This window comes from Sus scrofa, chromosome 13 (genome assembly GCF_054392235.1).
Source record: "Sus scrofa isolate SSC_HxYL_T2T_F1_AM1 chromosome 13, Sscrofa_HxYL_maternal_Yorkshire_Landrace_v2.0, whole genome shotgun sequence".
Taxonomy (NCBI): domain Eukaryota; kingdom Metazoa; phylum Chordata; class Mammalia; order Artiodactyla; family Suidae; genus Sus; species Sus scrofa.
Genome location: NC_139395.1, coordinates 216119246 through 216137580, shown reverse-complemented (window position 1 = coordinate 216137580; position 18335 = coordinate 216119246). Strand labels below are relative to the sequence as shown.

Below are 18335 nucleotides of genomic sequence, written 5' to 3'. Positions count from 1 at the left end.
TCAGTAAGAGTTCCCCTTTGTTAGGTACTTACTTCACATTTAACTTGACCACCACTGCTGAAGATGATAATCTTTGAAATGATTCCTTCACAGTCAGGAGTAAGACAAATTCCTTGTAGAAAATCCTATTTAATAATAATAATAATTTTAAAAAAAGGAGGCTACATCTCTCTCTGCAGAAAGCTATACACGTATATACCACCTTACATCAGAACAGTCAAAATATGACGGAAAACCTCCCTTCAGGGAGGCACTGCGAAGCCCCAGTTCACTGCCTTCTGACTTCCGGCGCCTCCCTGAAGGAGGAAGGTACTTCCAGCTGTAGATGGACTGACCGTAGGACTCGCTCAGCTCCCGTAGGGTGAGCTGACGCAACTCGGAATGGAGTCTACTTCTCCTTTCCCCTCTGCCACGAGAACATGTTCTAGTCACTCCTCAACCTCAAGTCAGAAACAACACAACACAGACTAGAGCTGCTACAACCCGACCCCGAACAACAACTGCGAAACTTCAGGACAAGTAACATAAGCAAGAAATGAATCTTTCTTATTGAAGGTTATGAGATATCTGGGCTACATTTTCAATAGATCCTGGTGAAAGCTAATTAACAGAGGGTATTTCAATCCATGGGAATGATTAAGATCACGAAGTGCACCTATAGCTAGAGAATCTCAATTAAAGGAAGAAGACAGAGACAGAGAGGAAGCGACTCCATGGCAACAGTTATTTGATCAATTCATGTACATTAACTACATGAATGTGTGAAATGTGAGAATTTACTTCTACTAAACTTAATTCCTAGTGGTAACATACACCTAACACAACCACCTTATTTTTTGTCCTCAATAAGGACAGGGGTTTACACGTGGCTAAGCAGTACAGTAAATGGTTTGGGGGTTTTTTTGGTTTTTTTTTAAGTCCATAGCTTATATGGATCAGAAACTAATTCTATGAATACAAGTAAGATTATAAAATTATGACTTCTCTCAAAGTATAATGGTAATAAACACCATTACCTCGCTAATTAAGGGAAACCCCAGGGAGAAGTGGCAGGACAAAATTTGATTTTCTAGTTCAAATTATGTCATCAAATTTTATTAGAAAATAAAAAATCCGAAGCCCCAATATACATCATAACAATAAAATCAGACATTTAAAATTCTTTTTTTTTTTTTTTTGGCTGCACCCATGGCATGCAGAAGTTCCTGGGCCAGGGATCAAACCCATACCACAGCAGTGACAATACCAGATCCTTAACCCACTGAGCTACCAGGGAACTCCTTAAATTGTTATTTTCGATCTTAACATTCCCAATGTAAAAGGTAGTCCAACAATTTCCTAAAAGCCTCTATGGGTACTGGCTTCACACTTGTATAAAAATAAAAGCAAAAAGTGATTTTCTACCTTACCATTAAATTTTTAAGTGAATACTAATTATTTTTCATGCACAGGGAGGAGGTCACAGTCTCTTACGACTATCCCTGAAGATTCTCAGGTTAAAAAAAAAAATCACATGCAATAAGCATACTAGAAAATCCAAACAATCTTGTTAGCTTTACCTTGTCAATTTTATCATTAAAGGTTGTTGTTTTTAACTTCTTCCAACAGTTCATGTGAAATTCTATTTTACAGAACTGGCAACAGCTGATTCGTATAAAACCCTGGGGGGTTAAAACAATTTGAAATTTGCATTTAAAAGGTGTCTACAGAGACAGAAATACACACATCCCCACTCTCTTCCTCTCACACACACACACTCGCAACACACACATATTAAGGTAAAGAGCGAGCCGTCTGCATTCACCTGGCAGACGGATAGCTGGATATCACATTTCCTCATGGGGGAATATAATACCTCTATATGCCAGAATGCCTAGTGTTGGAAACACACATAGTCATTTCCATAGCTTATAACTGTATTATCCTTTACAATATCAAATATTCTATAAGCTTTATTTCATCTGATCTTCTAACTAGGGACAGTGGGCAGCTTTTTTTTTTTTCTTTTTGGGGCTACACCTATGGCATATGGAGGTTCCCAGGCTAGGGGTCGAATCAGAGTTGCAGCTGCTGGCCTACGCCACAGCCATAGCAATGAAGGATCCAAGCTGCGTCTGTGACCTATGCTGCAGCTCACGGCAACGCTAGATGATTAACCCACTGAGCAAGGCCAGGGATCGAACCTGCATGGACACTAGTTAGGTTTGTTACCACTAAGCCACAATGGGAACTCCCATCCTCTTTTTTTTTTTTATGGCCACACCTGTGCCATATGGAAGTTTCCAGGACAGGGGCTGAATCAGAGCTGCAAGCTGTGCATTACAACAAAGCCACAGCAACACTGGATCCTTAACCCAATGATTGAGGCCAGGGATTGAACCCGCATCCTCACAGACACTATGTGCCACTAACCCACTGAGCCACAACGGGAACTGCAACTTCTATCCTCTTGAATAAACCAAGCCCAACTCAGTATGTTGCCAGACTTCGTCTCAGACTTAAGTCTCCAGGAGTTATTTAATTCAGTGATCACAATGGCCTTCAGGTTCTTGGAGTCAAATTTTACAAGAAATTAGAACTGCAACAAATCAGAGGCAACAACCTCACTTTGTTTCCTGTGCTCCTAAGGAACAGTGGCTAGAACGGGGAAATGGAATTAGCTAGCCTGTCTTCTCAGGTCACTACCCCTGCCCTCGTGTTTATTTCAATGGCTCTGGGTCCCCGGGAGAGATGATGAAGACGCCCAGGGGATGGGGTGGACAAGAGGACATTAAAAAAAAAAAATGACAAGCCAGAGAACTTGGGTGCCTCCAATTACCAAATCTGTTCTGAATCCATTTTAAGGCAGAATTCCACAAGTTAACGTCCTACTCTACACTCATTAAGTACCTTAAAGTCTGGATCAGTTATGTATATCTGGATTTTGGAATATCCACGGCACTTCTGATAGCAACAGATGGCATCCGGCACTGGAGGGAACCTGCATTCTTCAATAAATTTCTCTAACAGCATCTACAACAAACGTATACAAAAATGACATTATTATCATAGCACTAACTCATCGATAAAATGCTTGTGATTTCAATAAGCTCTTGCCGTCAAAATATTTCCAGCATAGGAATGACTAAATGCCTTTTAGCCAAGAACGACACACAACGTTTAAAGTTCTTCCTTCTAGGAGGCGGACAGAGAGACAAGTCTAGAGAGGAAGATGGGAAGAAAGAACTGAAAATTCTTTCAGAATTTCAGACTCTGAATCAAACTTTTATCCTGTGTTATAATTCTCAAACCTTGCTCGACAACATGCAGCTCTCAGAAATCTCCTTTGAGCATTGAAAGGGAGTCAAATGAGGCAGAATAACCCTTACGACTCTCTACTGTTCTCCTTGTTCCCAGTGTCATTTCACCTAGGATCCTAGCACTCTGACGGCTGTCTCCCCGAGTCCCTCCACCTGTGGTTCTTTCCCTGGAGAATTCTCCCACTGCCCAGAGGCCCCCAAGACCCCGTCCTGTTATCACCAGATCCCATGCCTCCATGCCAACAGTCCCTATGTTTTATCTTTTATAATAACTTTGTTGAGACATAATTTACATCCCATATAATTCATACCTTTAAAGTATATAGTTCAGCGCTTTTTAGTACATTGACAGGGTTGTACAACTACCACCATACCTAAATTTAGAACATCTTCGCCCCCTAGCCAGAAACCCCACACCCATCAGCAATCCCTTCCCATCTTCCCTCAATCTCCCCTGAAAACCACAAATCTACTGACTGTCATTACACATATATTTTCCTGTTCTGGAGATTTTAGATAAACAGAAGCACACAACATGTGGTCATTTGTGTCTGGCTTCTTTCACTCAGCATAATGTTTTCGAGGTTCATCTATGTTGTAACATGTGTCAGTACTTCATTCCTTTTGATGGCCAAATGATATTCAATTATAGACATACTGCATTTATTTAACCATTCGTCGGGTGATAGACGTCAAGGTGTTTCCACTTTTTGAATGTTATGAATAATGTTGCTCTGAACACTCATGTTATAAAATTTTGTGAGAATGTATGTTTTCCTGTCTCTGTATATACCTAGGAGTGAAACTGCTGGGTCATGTGGGAATTCTTATCTTTAATCTATGAGGAACTGCCAGATTGTTTTCCAAAGCAATTTTACAAGCCTATCAGCAATGTATGGGGGGGGTACTGATTTCTCCACCTCCTTGCTAACACTTGCAATTGTCTGCCTTCTTGATTATAGCCACCCTAGTGGGTGTGTAGCATCTTGTTTTAATTTCCATTTCTCTGATGGCTGTTGTTGAACACACTTTACATGTCTATAATTTATACAACTTATTAGCATATATGCCTATTCAGAGCTTTTGGCTACTTTTATTTTTTGTGTCTTTTTTAGGGCCACAACTGTGGCATATGGAGGTTCCCAGACCAGGGGTCCAATCGGAGCTATTGCTGCCAGCCTACACCACAGCCTCAGCAACACCAGATCCAAGCCGCACCTGTGACCTACACCACAGCTCACGGCAACGCCGGATCCTTAACCCACTGAGCAAGGCCAGGGATCAAACCCGCAACCTCATTGTTCCTAGTTGGATTTGTTTCCACTGCGCCATGACGGGAACTCCTCTTTTGGCTACTTTTAATCAGAGTGTCTTTTTATTCTTTATTTGTAAAAGCTGTTTCCTGTGTTTTTAAAAGCTTCGACCAAAAGGAGTTCAGAGTACATTCCCAGTTCACCACAAGCAAAGGCCTATCCCAGTAAATTCACATCATGTAGTCTTTCCAGAATGGTGAAGAATTCTAGGCTTTTGGATATGGGACTGAATTTATACTTTCAGTCTTCAAATTCCAGCTCCATATCCATGATGAAACAATGACACTTCTAAGTGTAACTAGTATATCGCACTGATTAACAACCCATGCTCTGAAGTCAGGATGCCTAGATTCAAGTTCCAGCTCCACTGTTTCCTAGTTATTGAACCTTGAGCTCATCACTCAGCCTCTCTGAGAGTGATCCTCTGCATCCGTAAAACGGGAACCATCGTCACGGAGGGCTGCCATAATGGTTAAAGGTGAGGATAAATGCAAGGTGTGGGACGGGCACACGGGGAACAGGCAGTAAATGCTGGTGATTCTCACCAGTCTTCAGAGGGGCAGTGCACGCGGAGGACCTGAGGACAGAGTACTTTGACCTCCCTGTCTTCTGCTCCCCGAGTCCGAGAGCAGACGGTTTTACGGCTCGAAAGAAGCTCTCTACAGAAATGAACGGTGGTTACCTTTATTTTCCCTGGCTGAGTCTCTTCAATAACCACATTGCTTGTGGGCCAAGTTAACACTCCAGGAAGGCGGCAAATCAAGGTCTTTGCTTTTTCGAAATGGTTAAGAGCTTCCAGAAATCTAAAGTCATAGTTATGAAGAAGACGGCATTAAAGGCATGATGCGAATTTTCATTCCCCACAACAAGGCACAGATTTCAAGATTAAGAGGCAAGAGTACATCTGATAAATCACCACACAGAAGACAATGTCGGGTCCTTAACTGCTGAGCCACAATAGGAACTCCTAAAGTAGATTCTTGTAGAGCAACAATTATGCTCTACTTCAGCTAAACAATCATATATAGAAAAATTGCTCTTAAACTTGACTCAAATAGGACATCTACAGTAAAAGCTCTCTGCTGAAAAATTTTTAAAGAGATCATGTATTCAAGACATCTTTCTTCCACTAAAAAGCAGCGCATTATTTTAACAGAACAAATATGTATGTAAACTCTTTTAACTATAAACATGAAATGTTCTAGTTCTGATTCATGGCTTTAAAAAAAATGTCAACAGATTCGCACAGTCCATTCAGTAAAAGATTATCAAAATATTGCATCATTAAGTTATCCTAGTGTGCCTCTGCTTCCGACTGGAGAAAAAAGAGGGGTCCCTGCTCTCTCATCGTGCAACGACCTCCCCACTTAAGAACTCATTTTTGCCTTTGGGTAGAGAAGACCTCACCTACAGAAAAGCTAGACCACCATCCACCTTAAGACAGTCATAAACAGCAGGACATTAAACCAGAAACTGCACATTACAACGGCAAAAAACAGATTATTAGACGCTGAACCCCAAAACTGTATTATTTTGAAATTAAAATTTAAACGCCTTCCAAAACGACAAAATACTTCTTCATTTACCGTAACACCCACGATGTTACACATTTATGTTATTTTCCCAAATCTTGTGAATATCTGCATGGGACCACTGCATTAAACAGGTTATGTCCTAAATAACTTATAGCTAAACTCTGAAATTAATTTCATTTGTTATTATTATGAAAGTAACTAAACCCTCACTTCCCCTGTTTCTTTTTTTTTTTGTCTTTTGTCTTTTGTTGTTGTTGTTGTTGTTGTTGCTATTTCTTGGGCCGCTCCCGCAGCATATGGAGGCTCCCAGGCTAGGGGTTGAATCGGAGCTGTAGCCACCGGCCTACGCCAGAGCCACAGCAACGCGGGATCTGAGCCGCATCTGCAACCTACACCACAGCTCACGGCAACGCCGGACCGTTAACCCACTGAGCAAGGGCAGGGACCCAACCCGCAACCTCATGGTTCCTAGTCGGATCCGTTAACCACTGCGCCACGACGGGAACTCCTTCCCCTGTTTCTTAATAGAGCTGAGCTGCTCAGACAGTAGCTTTAGGAAGTAAGAGAACTTTCTTCGACATTTAAAGGTGTTCTTGGCTTCCTCCAAGACTAGATTCCCAAAATATACTCTAAACAATTAGATGAAAATTTAAGGATAATTAAGTTACTAATGATATTCAAACAGTCAACAATTCTTTCTTTTGGGGGGGGTGTGGGGGCCACACCTACAGCATACAAAACTTCCCAGGTCAGGGATTGAATCTGTGTCACAACAGTGACCCAAGCCACTGCAGTGACAACACAGGATCCTTAACCTGCTGTGCCAAAAGGGAACTCCCAACAATTATTTCTTTATAAAAGTAATCTACCACTGTATGGGGTACGAGTGGCAGGAACAGGAAGGTTTCCGTTTGTTTTTAAAGCTCAATTCATAATCCTGTCCCCTAATGGTCATACAGCCATTTATTGAGCTAAGACATGAAACAATTAGAGAACAGCTACATAGTAAACTTGGCGTAAGGATTTCAACTATAGGTTTAGCAAAGAGATTTTTATTCCTAACTCATGATGTCTTTAAACATATATAAACTTCACAGTAAAACCATCCTCAAACAAGTTTTGAGGGGAAATAGGTATGTAACCAAAAAATCATACAATCAGACCTGTAAAGCACTACTTTTTTTTTTAATCAATTCAGTCAGCATTTATAAATAACATATACTAAAGGATAAAATATAAAGTCATTTGTGTCCAATTACTGTTATTGACTTCCTTCTTAGATTCAAAATTAGAAAGCACTCGGAACTGAGTTGACTGGCTTCACTTTAATAATTAATACTGAAAGGCCTGTCTTAAAAATAAGCACAATTATAACAGCGTGCCACAGGGAAGATACCAAAATAACTCGTGAAAGGAATCAACATCTCGGCGGGCTTTGCGGGAGTTAACCGACTGGATGGGGTTTCCACCGACCTGTTTTTCTTCAAGTACACTTTTCCGATCCCACAGTAGGCCAGGCAGTCCAGGCCCTCGTTAGGATAGTGCTCAATCATCCTCTTGAACTGGTTTTCAGCCTCAGATAATTCCTTCAGGAACAAGGACAGTGATCACTTACACAAAAAGAGCGATTCTCAACAGCCTTCACCTGAAGGTTCTTTTTGTTTGTTTTTTTCTTTTTCACCTGCAGCATATGGAAGTTCCCAGGCTAGGGGTCGAATCAGAGCTGCAGGTGCCAGCCCACACCAGAGCCACAGCAACCCCAGACCAGAGCTGCGTCTGTGACCTACACTGCAGCTCATGGCAACATCAGATCCTTAACCCATGGAGCGAGGCCAGGGATCAAACCCGCATCCTCATGGATACTAATCGGGTTCGTTATCACTGAAACACAACGGGAACTCCATGACGGCTGATTCTTTGTGTGTAACATTAAAAACAATCATATATCCACAAATTTCTACAGCAAAATTACAACTTCTGCATTTCATTTTCTTAGGAGTTATATAAATTTGGACCATATGGATACTAAGAGACACAACCAAAATGATGTGGCTCCAGAATGAAAAGTTGGCACCAAACACAGACAACCAACCAAATGAGCATTCACCAACCCACGGGAAGGGCCCAGTGTGGGCTGGCTAACACTAAGAGGTGTGAATTCATGGTAAAAAGACTGATCTGGATACAAACACACCCTAACACATTTCCTAGTACATACTGCTCCCTTGGGATCATAGGAATTCCAATGATGTTGGCACAATGTTTGGTGACATAAGACAAATGTTATGTCTTAAAAATAACCTGTTAGTAAAAGCTTTACAGAACCTACATTTTCTTTCTTTCTTTCTTTTTTTGCCTCTTAGGGCCCAACCCACGGCATATTGAGGTTCCCAGACTAGCTGTCAAATTGGAACTGCAGCTGCCAGCCTACACCAGAACCACAGCAACATCAGATCCGAGCCGCATCTTCAACCTACACCACAGCTCATGGCAACACCGGATCCTTAACCCACTGAGCGAGGCCAGGGACCGAACCCACAACCTCATGGTTCCTAGTTGTATTCGTTTCCCGAGTCACAGCGGGGACTCCAGATTCTTTTGAATCTTCTCAACAGTGGAAACGTTCATGCTGAGGACAAACTCTGTTTTGGAAAAAATCCAAGACACTCAGCTCAAAGCAATATTAGTAATTCCACTGAGGGTAAAAAAAGAAACATTGATATAAAATGAAGTGTACAGAAGCTTTGAGGAGTTCCTGTCGTGGCGCAGTGGAAACGAATCCGACTAGGAACCATGAGGTTGCAGGTTCGATCCCTAGCCTTGCTCTGTGGATTAAGGATCTGGTGTTCCATGAGCTGTGGTGTAGCTTGCAGATGTGGCTTGGATCTGGCGTTGCTGTGGCTGTGGTGTAGGCCAGCAGTTACAGCTCCAATTAGACCCCTAGGCCTGGGAACCTCCATATGCCTCGGCTGCAGCCCTAAAAAGATAAAAACCAAAAACCAAAAAAAAAAAAAAGAAGCTTTGAGGCTGGTTCCAAAGCAGGCATTCCAAAAATGTTTCAACAGGTGCTGTTCTGGAGTAAAATACACTGCTTCAGGGGATACTCTGAATAAATGAAATTCTTTTAAATATGTCTAAGTTCTATCACACCCATTTGATTTTTTTTTTAAATCAGTCTCACTACTTCAAAGTAAATAAAAAATGTAATAAACTATGTCTTCAATTCTGATAAGGCACAACAGAGTAAAGTATTATTCCTCCGTCAAGAACAGAATTGAGATCATTCAGGCCCGTCTCCAACAATCTATGAGAAAAGAGAATTAGAGGGGCCCTAAAGAAAGACATTCATCTGTCACATCAAGTCCAAGGAAAGCAGGATGTCACAAGAAAAATGAACCACAGGTACTGTATGGAGCACTGAGAGAGGGGACATGAAAGACGAATAATTCTTTACCAGGTGGCAATTAGGGTTACACCTTCACACAGCCTAGGAAGCTTGAAGCTCAAGCTGGTAGAAAGGAGATATTGTTTATTCCTGAGGTAATTCTAGAACCATTTCAGTTTTTATCAAAAATGCAAAACCATGGAAAGCAAAGTATAAATCTGAGCAGTGCAGGTACATAAGCTTTCCAGGAGAGCCCTGAAGGACCCTGAGTAACGGAAACCACGTGTGCTCACACCCATATGTGTGTTATAAGAAGCCCACACTCCGGGAAATAATAAAATACCCAGGTACTTACTATCCAGAACTAAGAGATAATAACTTTAGCACTTTTACTTTTTTCTAATGTAAACATAAACCAAATTTTCTTTTCAAAAAAAAAATAACATAAATGTAGGCATTTCAGAAAAAAAATTATCAGGAAAGAATACAGATAGTGCTCACTAAGCTAACTGCAATAATCATTTCACGACATACCTAAGTCAAATCGTGCTGTACACTTTAAACCTATACACTTAGAGTGTTATATGTCAATTACATTTCAATAAAATTGGAAGAGAAGAAAAAAGTACCCAGAAGGAAATAAGCCAAAATGGGAAAACTATTTCAACAGGTCTTCTAAAATTAACAGTATATTTTAATGGTTTATTATCTACACATCTTACCTCAGGCTGTCCTATTCCAAGGAGTGAAATGGCAAGTCCATAGACTACCAAGACGTAGTTAATCATGGCCAGGTTCAATTGCTGTCAATAAAAGCACTCCAATTAAACATCTGAACATGATTCTGCCCAATCTGCCTCGTGCCGACCCGTTAACCACAACAGTAAAAGAAGTATAATAACATCTAATAATCACTAGGATTGGGATAAAGGCCAAAGAGAAACAGAAAATACACTTTGCAAAGACATGTAATTATACTGCCATCAAGTATTTAAAGCACAGAATCACTGTCTCAAGAGTTCCTCGAAGGCATGGTTGCTGACAGATGAGAAAACTGAGGTCAGATTCTTTTGTGTATAATGGATATTAGTAATAGACTAAGTTATTTGCCCTCTTGCAACCTTGCATAAACCACTAACCTAATTACCTTCTTTTTAGATAAGAAGATGTGACTAAAGTGAGTCCAAATCCTCGATTTAGTACTCTAATAAGAGAAGAAGCCAGGAGTTCTAAGGAACACCAAACTCTAATGCGAGGAGAGCCCAAACCTGGGTTGTATACTACGTGAAACCACAAAGGCTGAGTCAGAGCCTTATCTGCGTCTCACAACCTGGAGCAGATTCAGTCCATCTTCACAGGGTCTAAAATATACAATGAATCAAAGCCCTGGTTTTCTCTACACTCATCTGTAAGGCATTAGCATTGACCGACAAGGTACAGGAGGGGCAATTTAACCTTTATTTTTTGAGGATCTAAGCCATTGAGCAATTCTGTGAAGGCCTGTGCGGCACTGCGGCAGCGCTGCTCCAACAAAGCCGTGTAGCCATCCTGGATTAAGCTTCTCAGCATTTTCATTATATTAGCAAAATCCTGCAAAAAAGAAATTCTATTTCAGTAATCCAGAGTTATACATGTTTAGTCGAAAACTTATGATGCCAAAGTATAACTGGCCATAAAACATGTAAATACCCAAAGCTGCCCTCCATGCACTGTGCTCCTTCCTCAGCACAGCACCCTTAAAGTGGAAAATAAAAGGTACTGCTTCACCATCCGAATCCCAACACTTCCAGTGCTGCCCATGACAAGAAAGGGTGGTTCATTTTATACTACATGGTGTGAAGCCTTGCTCACTTTTCCAGACAAAACAGACAGTATCTGCAAGTTTTAAAAGCAGAGACAAAGAACACTGGCCATCATTTAAATGAGTGAATTATTTGGCTGAGACCAAAACAATCAAATAAGAACAAGCAATCAATTTGTTGGTCACTATCAGATTTTAACAACTGCCTCATGCCATGGATCAAACCTTAACTCTCTGCAAGAAATGGGTATTTCAATCTAATCCTGCCTAACATATACTTGAATATAACTAGATAAAATTATTGGGAAAGATATTATTAGGTTAAATGCAAAGCAAAGAGCATAAAGGAAAAAAAATGCTATAATGTACCCTGAAATAAAGTGAGAAAAAACTTCTGGTTTGAATATACATGTGCATACATTATTATGTGAAATTAAATTTTAGTTACATGGCAATAACTGTAAGACACAAAACGTTTCATAAAGACTGGCACGGCAAGCCTAGAGGTTACGCCTGATCTCCTCCCACCCTGCCATACACAGGTACACGCTCAAGGGAACAGGAAATGCAAGTAAGTGACACATCTCACTGTTCCTAAGGATCAGTGAGGATCCGAAAGCAGAACCCACTGCACAAAAGCACACAGGGAAAGCAGGCTGGCCACACAGTAATAAAAGTGCCTGTCGCTTCTTGTCCAATGAATCAAAGTTTAAGGGAACCTTCCCCCAGAATACACATGGCAAAGAGCAGCTCTCACATAAACTTGGTCTTTACTACACAGTATTTAAAAAGCTCCGTGACAGTGGGAAAATTAAAAAAAAAAAAAAGCTCCGTGACAGCCATATTTATGTTAAGACAGGAATTTTAACAGCTACAGAAATGATGGGCTAGTGCCTGCAACTACTAGTTTAATTGGCCTTGAAGGAACTGATTCCATTCTAATCTCTTTCATTCTAGGAAACAGATCATCTGCCGCAAGATCTGCATTGAAAGCTGCAGGAAAGCGGGCTGACTGGCACCACACATACCTTTCAGTCTTCAGCATGTGCAAGGGCCAACTAAACATGTGCTGAATGAACAAACCAAGGTTCAAAAATAACAGATCATTTTGATTTAAATGATCTTCTCATCTCTTTAAGTTCTTCATGGTTTTTAGAATCAGTCAGGTCAATAAAAATGACAATTTAAAAATCTCCAACCATTAGAAATTCTAAGAATGCTAAAAGCATAAAATGCAACTAACTAGAAAGCTGTAGGAAAACGATTAAAAATGCTTGAAACATGCTACATTCCAGCAGCCCTTAGTAAGATTATCTGTCATACATACCTAAAGTAATTACTGAATTTTAAAATGACCTACATATTACATAAGCACTGTGTTCCATGCTAATACACACTTTGAGGGGTTAACTTTAAATCCAACATTTTATTTTAGAAGAAACAGAACTATATTTACATAAAGCACTGTACTGTCAAAGCAGACTTAGGAAACCCATTTAACCAAGAGAGATCTTTCCCTGGGAACACATCGTCTACAGGCATTCAATGATGGGATGGTGACTGGCTATCATTCTATAAATTCTAGAGTCCATCAAGACCTAGTTCTTGCAGCTCTCTTGCGGCACAGCAGGTTAAGGTTTCCAGTGCTGTCACTGTTGTGGCTCAGGTTGCTGCAATGGTGCAGGTTTGATCCCTGGCCCGGGAACTTTCAGGTGCTGTAGGGCGGCCAAAAATTCTATTTCCTCTTGACTTTTCTTTTTTTTTTTTTTTTTTTGCTTTTTAGGGCCACACTTGTAGCATATGGAGGTTCCCAGGCTAGGGGTCTAACCAGAGCTGTAGTCACTGGCCTACGCCACAGCCACAGTAACGCCAGATCCGAGCCGTGTCTGCAACCTACACCACAGCTCATGGCAACACCAGATCCTTAACCCACTGACCACGGCCAGGGATCGAACTTGCAACCTCATGGTTCCTAGTCAGATTCGTTTCCACTGCGCCACGATGGGAACTCCCTTGACTCCGTTCTTATAAGCTGGATTTTTCTAAGCGTTTGTCCATTTTGTGTGTATTTTCAGCTTTCTTGGTATAATGTTGTTCATAATAGTATTTTGCTATGGTATTTGTAATACTCAAGGGTCTATAGTAAGGCACCCTTCTTCATCCTTGTAATTGTTTTATTGTGTCTTCTCTTCCCCCTTTCTTAATCAGTCTCTGTCCTGGTGTGTAAATTTTACTTACATTGCCAAAGAATCAACTTTTAGTTTTGTGGAGCCTTCATTATGTGTTGTTCCATTTCATTATTTTCTATTTTGTTATCTCCTTCTCCTTTGGGGTTTCTTCCTAGCTCTGGGGATGAATGCTTCTTTAATTTAAATGTCTTTTGTTCTTTTAATACATGCATTTAGTTTGATAAATTTCCTTTAATCTTTTAGATGTACTCTTTCGCATTAAGATGTTTTCTTTTAGACTTACAACAAAACAGAGAGGGAGGTACAGAGATTTCCATCTACCCTCCTCCCCTCACATTCTTCTCAGAATTCTGTGTGTACGTGTGTGTGTGTGTGTGTATGCATGCATGTATGCATGTGTGTAGGCATATAAGTGTGTAGGTGTGTACATACGTGTGTCTATGTGTATGTGTGGGTGGGTGTGTGGCTTTTTATGTATGCGTCTGTGTGGGTAAGTATGTACGTGTATGTATATGTGTGTGAATGCTTTTTTAAACCAAGCATGAACCTACACTGACACATCGTCATCACCCAAAGTCCATAATTTACCATATGATCCACTCTTTGTTTTGTACATTCCATATGTCTGGACAAATATGTGACTATATCTATCATTTATATTATCACACAGAGGATTTTCAGAGCCCTAAAAATCTTCTGTGCTCTGCCTATTCCTCTCTTCCCCCTTAATGTAGATTTTTTCATTAATTACTAAATACCACAGAAAAATTTTATATAGCATTATCCGGTAAGTCAAAGAAGAAAAAGTTTGTTCTTTAATGGCTTATAGTAAGTGTAATAAAACCACAAGTGTTTAAACTTTTAAAAATTATTTAAATCTTAAAATAGTTAATAGTTAAAACTCTGGGAAGCAAAGGTTCCCAAATATTTACATCTTTAGGAAGATTTGCTTCTTCCTGCTAAATCTTTGGGAAGCAAACAATTCTGCAGGGTTAACCATTAGTTACATCTCTGGTTCACACAATTATCAAGTTAAAATTGAAATCAGTGATAGTTTGGAAGTTCTCTTGTGGCATAGCAGGTAAATGATCCAGCATGACCACAGGTATGGCACAGGCAGCAACTGTGGGAACTTCCCCATGCCATGGGTGGGGCAAAAATAAAAAAAGAATTAGGGGAGTTCCCATCGTGGCGCAGTGGTTAACGAATCCGACTAGGAACCATAAGGTTGCGGGTTCGGTCCCTGCCCTTGCTCAGTGGGTTAACAATCCGGCGTTGCTGTGAGCTGTGGTGTAGGTTGCAGACGCGGCTCGGATCCTGCGTTGCTGTGGCTCTGGCGTAGGCCGGTGACTACAGCTCCGATTCGACCCCTAGCCTGGGAACCTCCATATGCCGCGGGAGCGGCCCAAGAAATAGCAACAACAACAACAACAAAAGACAAAAAGGCAAAAAAAAAAAAAGAATTAAATCAGTGACAGTTTGGTTTCTTAGCAATCATTTACTAAATTATATGTCTATAACTAAAATTATCTTTAAAATAGTAGAGATGTAAATGATTAGACATAATTCTTGTGAAAAATGCTACGTTCAAAGACTTTGCTTTTCCATCAGCAAAACCTTTGCCTTTACCTGGTGTGCAGCTCTGGAAGATTTCGAAAACTGTTTCTCCAAGATGTTTTTCAAATCTACTGGTAAACTCCCTTGTGAATCAGAACTAAAAGAGAAAAGCACTGTTTTCAATTATTTTAAAATAAAACAATCCTGCTTGTATTAAAAAATTTATTATTTACTGAAGGTCATTTTAAACACTAAGTCAATGGAGACTCATAGTTCCTAAATAGGAATATTACCAAGATGCCAATTATCTTTAAATTACTCTCTAAATCCAATAAAAATTCCTGTGATAGTGGGGGAGAATAGATGAAATGATTTATAAAGACGATATGGAAGAATAGCTCTTGAGAAAAACAGAAGAAACGGGGGGGGGGGGGGGTTAATGCTGATTCCCAAACACTGTTATACATCTACAGTCACCAGTAACAACAAAGTCCTGAAACAAGACAGGTACCCAATAAACACTGTAACGATGCTCCAGCTCATGTGAAAATCGAATAATAATATATAACTGTTTCAAAAGGTCTGACCTCCGATGCTGGTGAAGCTTAGAAAGACTCAGGTACTCCAGGTGGTGTTTTCTGACACCACTTCTGACGCTAAAGGTGTAGGTTTTTGACACCAAGTACCAGTTACTTTTCCACACCAATCCTCCAACACCGAGTAGCCAACAATTCAATTCAATTTTGACACCAACTCTGGAGTTAATAATTCAGGCCCCGTGGGTTAAAGGCTCAGTCTCACAAGACTACCATCACCTGGGCAACAATGTGGCCCCCAGACTACACACCTCTGCCCTGCCAACTACAAATTCAGGGATTCCCGTGACCAACCCTTAGCTTCCCGAGCTCCCCAGGACGACGCAGAGAACCCAGGAAAGCTCTTTACTTACTGTCACAAGTTTGGATAAAGGAGGTAACTTGGGAGCTGCCCAACAGAAAAGAGGCACGGGAAGACGTGGGGAGGGGGGGCCCCGCTGGCTTTCTCGCTGTCCCAGAGTGCGCCACCTCCCCAGCGCTTCGATGTATTCACCAACCCAGAAGGTTCCCGAGCCCCTGTGTTTAGAGGTTCTTATAGAGGTTTCATTCACAGGCATGAGTGATTAAATTACTGGATTTAATTTATCTTAATTTCCAGTTTCCTTCCCTTCCCCAGAGATCAGGGGTAGGGGGCTGAAAGTTCCAACCCATCACACCCTTGGTCTTTCTGGGCAGCAGTTTCAACCCCAAAAGGAGGAGCCCAGCCTAGAGCCACTCTATCAGCATAAACTCAAGCAGGGAGGAAGGGGCTTGTTATGAATAACAAAGATGCTCTCCTCTCTCAGGAAATCCCAAAGGTCCTAGGAGCTCTGTGCCAGGAACTGGGGACAGAGGCCGAATACATATACATTTTTATTATACCACACCCTCTCACAGCTTAGTAGGACTGTGAACACGGCTCACTTTCCCAGGAAAATCTGGCAATATCTACTGAAGTTAAAATCACACATCCGGGGAGTTCCCGTCATGGCACGGCAGAAACAAATCCAACTAGGAACCATGAGGTTGCGGGTTCGATCCTTGGCCTCCATCTGTGGGCTAAGGACCCGGCGTTACCGTGAGCTGCAGTGTAGGTCACAGGCACAGCTTGGATCCTGCGTTGTTGTGGCATGGCACCGACCGGCAGCTGTAGCTCCAATTTGTCTCCTAGCCTTGGAACCTCCATATGCTGCAGATTTGGCCCTAAAAAGCAAAAAAAACAAAAAAAACCACATGTCCCCTCTGACAGCAATGGCACTCTAGAAATCTCTCCTTCACATAGATCTATACTATGAAATACCTTGCAGCCATGAAAATGAGGGATGTAGACCTCCATGGTCTGATATGGGAAAGTATTCAAGGCATTTGGAAAGAGAGAAAAGCAAGCTGAAGGACAGAATGGCTCTAACAACAATGAAGACGATAGTGCTGACAATAATGATAGGTCAAGTGTACTGAGAGCATTCACTGTGTTCCAGGGTGCTCAGTGTCTTACGGAGTTACCCCATTTAATCACTAAATAACTCATAAAGTAGACATAATCAAGAAGAGCATTCCGTTTGAAAACAAAGTATCAATAAATTTATCTTTAACAAAACAAGTTAAAATTTTAACTATGTATTCCAGAATGAGCATTTGATTTGGCTTCTTTTTGTGGTGAGGGGAGGGGGCTAAGAGGAAGACTCAGGACTTTTCTGAGTAACATAAAGTACTATAGCCTTGCTTTATATTTAGCTTTCATAGCAACATCAAAAACAGCACCCAACAAGGAATCAGCCTCAAGAAATGAAGAGAAAGCTAAACACCAGTTTAACTGTAGCAAAATTGGCTTTGCAGTTTCTCCAGCATTACTTTCACTGATTTCATGAATTTCTGTATCTGTGCTAAAATTTACAATTTCTCTTTGCAATCAATCTTTGTAGGTAATGGGGGATTAACTACAGTGGCAAGAGTTCCTAGCGGGGGGAATGTTTGATAGAACAGATTCTATTTTATTTTATTATTATTTTTTTTTGTCTTTTTAGGGCCACACCGCAGCAGCATATGGAGGTTCCCAGGCTAGGGCTCAAGTTGGAGCTGCAGCTGCCAGCCTATACCACAGCCACAGCGATGCAGGATCCGGGCCAAGTCTGTGACCTACACCACAGCTCAAGGCAATGCCAGGTCCTTAACCTACTGAGTGAGGCCAGGGATCGAACCTGGGTCCTCATGGATGCTAGTCAGATTCGTTTGCTGAGCCACGATGGAAACTCCTAGAACTAATTTTATAAGTGGTCAGTTCATCAGTAAATCCTTTCCTCTAATGGGATAATTACTCAATAGGGCTTCTGAATATACACATGTATCTATGTATTCGGTATATGCAGAGTAAGTTTCTAGGTGGTCAAGAAGCTGCTAACTGCAAGTTTCTAAAGGAAGGCACTACAGAAGGAATTGAGAGAGGTAAAATAAAGTGAACAGGGAGAATACTAAATTTTCACTTTATACTTCTCTGAATATTTTTTCTCTTATGAGCATGTATTTTAGATTTAATTTAAAAAATTAATACTAATATAGCTCATACTACATGACTTTCAGAAATCAGTATTAACATCCCAGGATTAATAATATTTTAGCCAAAAATGACCCTTTCCTGAAGATATTCCCTTTCCTGAAGATATGTTTTCAAATATATAGATATT

The 18335-nt window shown here is 40.8% G+C and overlaps 1 protein-coding gene and 1 long non-coding RNA gene across 26 annotated transcripts in view; both read right to left on the bottom strand.

Annotated features, from left to right (window-relative positions):
* The window catches only part of LOC146397887 (uncharacterized), a 419652-nt gene that overhangs the window by 177519 nt on the left and 223798 nt on the right, over positions 1-18335 (bottom strand). The gene's annotated exons all lie outside the window — the stretch shown is intronic.
* The window catches only part of TTC3 (tetratricopeptide repeat domain 3), a 126340-nt gene that overhangs the window by 54389 nt on the left and 53616 nt on the right, over positions 1-18335 (bottom strand). For all 25 annotated transcript variants that reach the window (XM_084992065.1, XM_084992079.1, XM_021070969.2 and 22 more), the window contains 8 exons: positions 15152-15236; positions 10988-11122; positions 10255-10335; positions 7621-7733; positions 5295-5415; positions 2890-3012; positions 1560-1661; positions 33-125 (listed from right to left, as the gene is read on the bottom strand). In XM_084992065.1, the coding sequence (XP_084848191.1) occupies positions 33-125; positions 1560-1661; positions 2890-3012; positions 5295-5415; positions 7621-7733; positions 10255-10335; positions 10988-11122; positions 15152-15236 (853 nt within the window). The remainder of the gene's footprint in view (positions 1-32; positions 126-1559; positions 1662-2889; positions 3013-5294; positions 5416-7620; positions 7734-10254; positions 10336-10987; positions 11123-15151; positions 15237-18335) is intronic.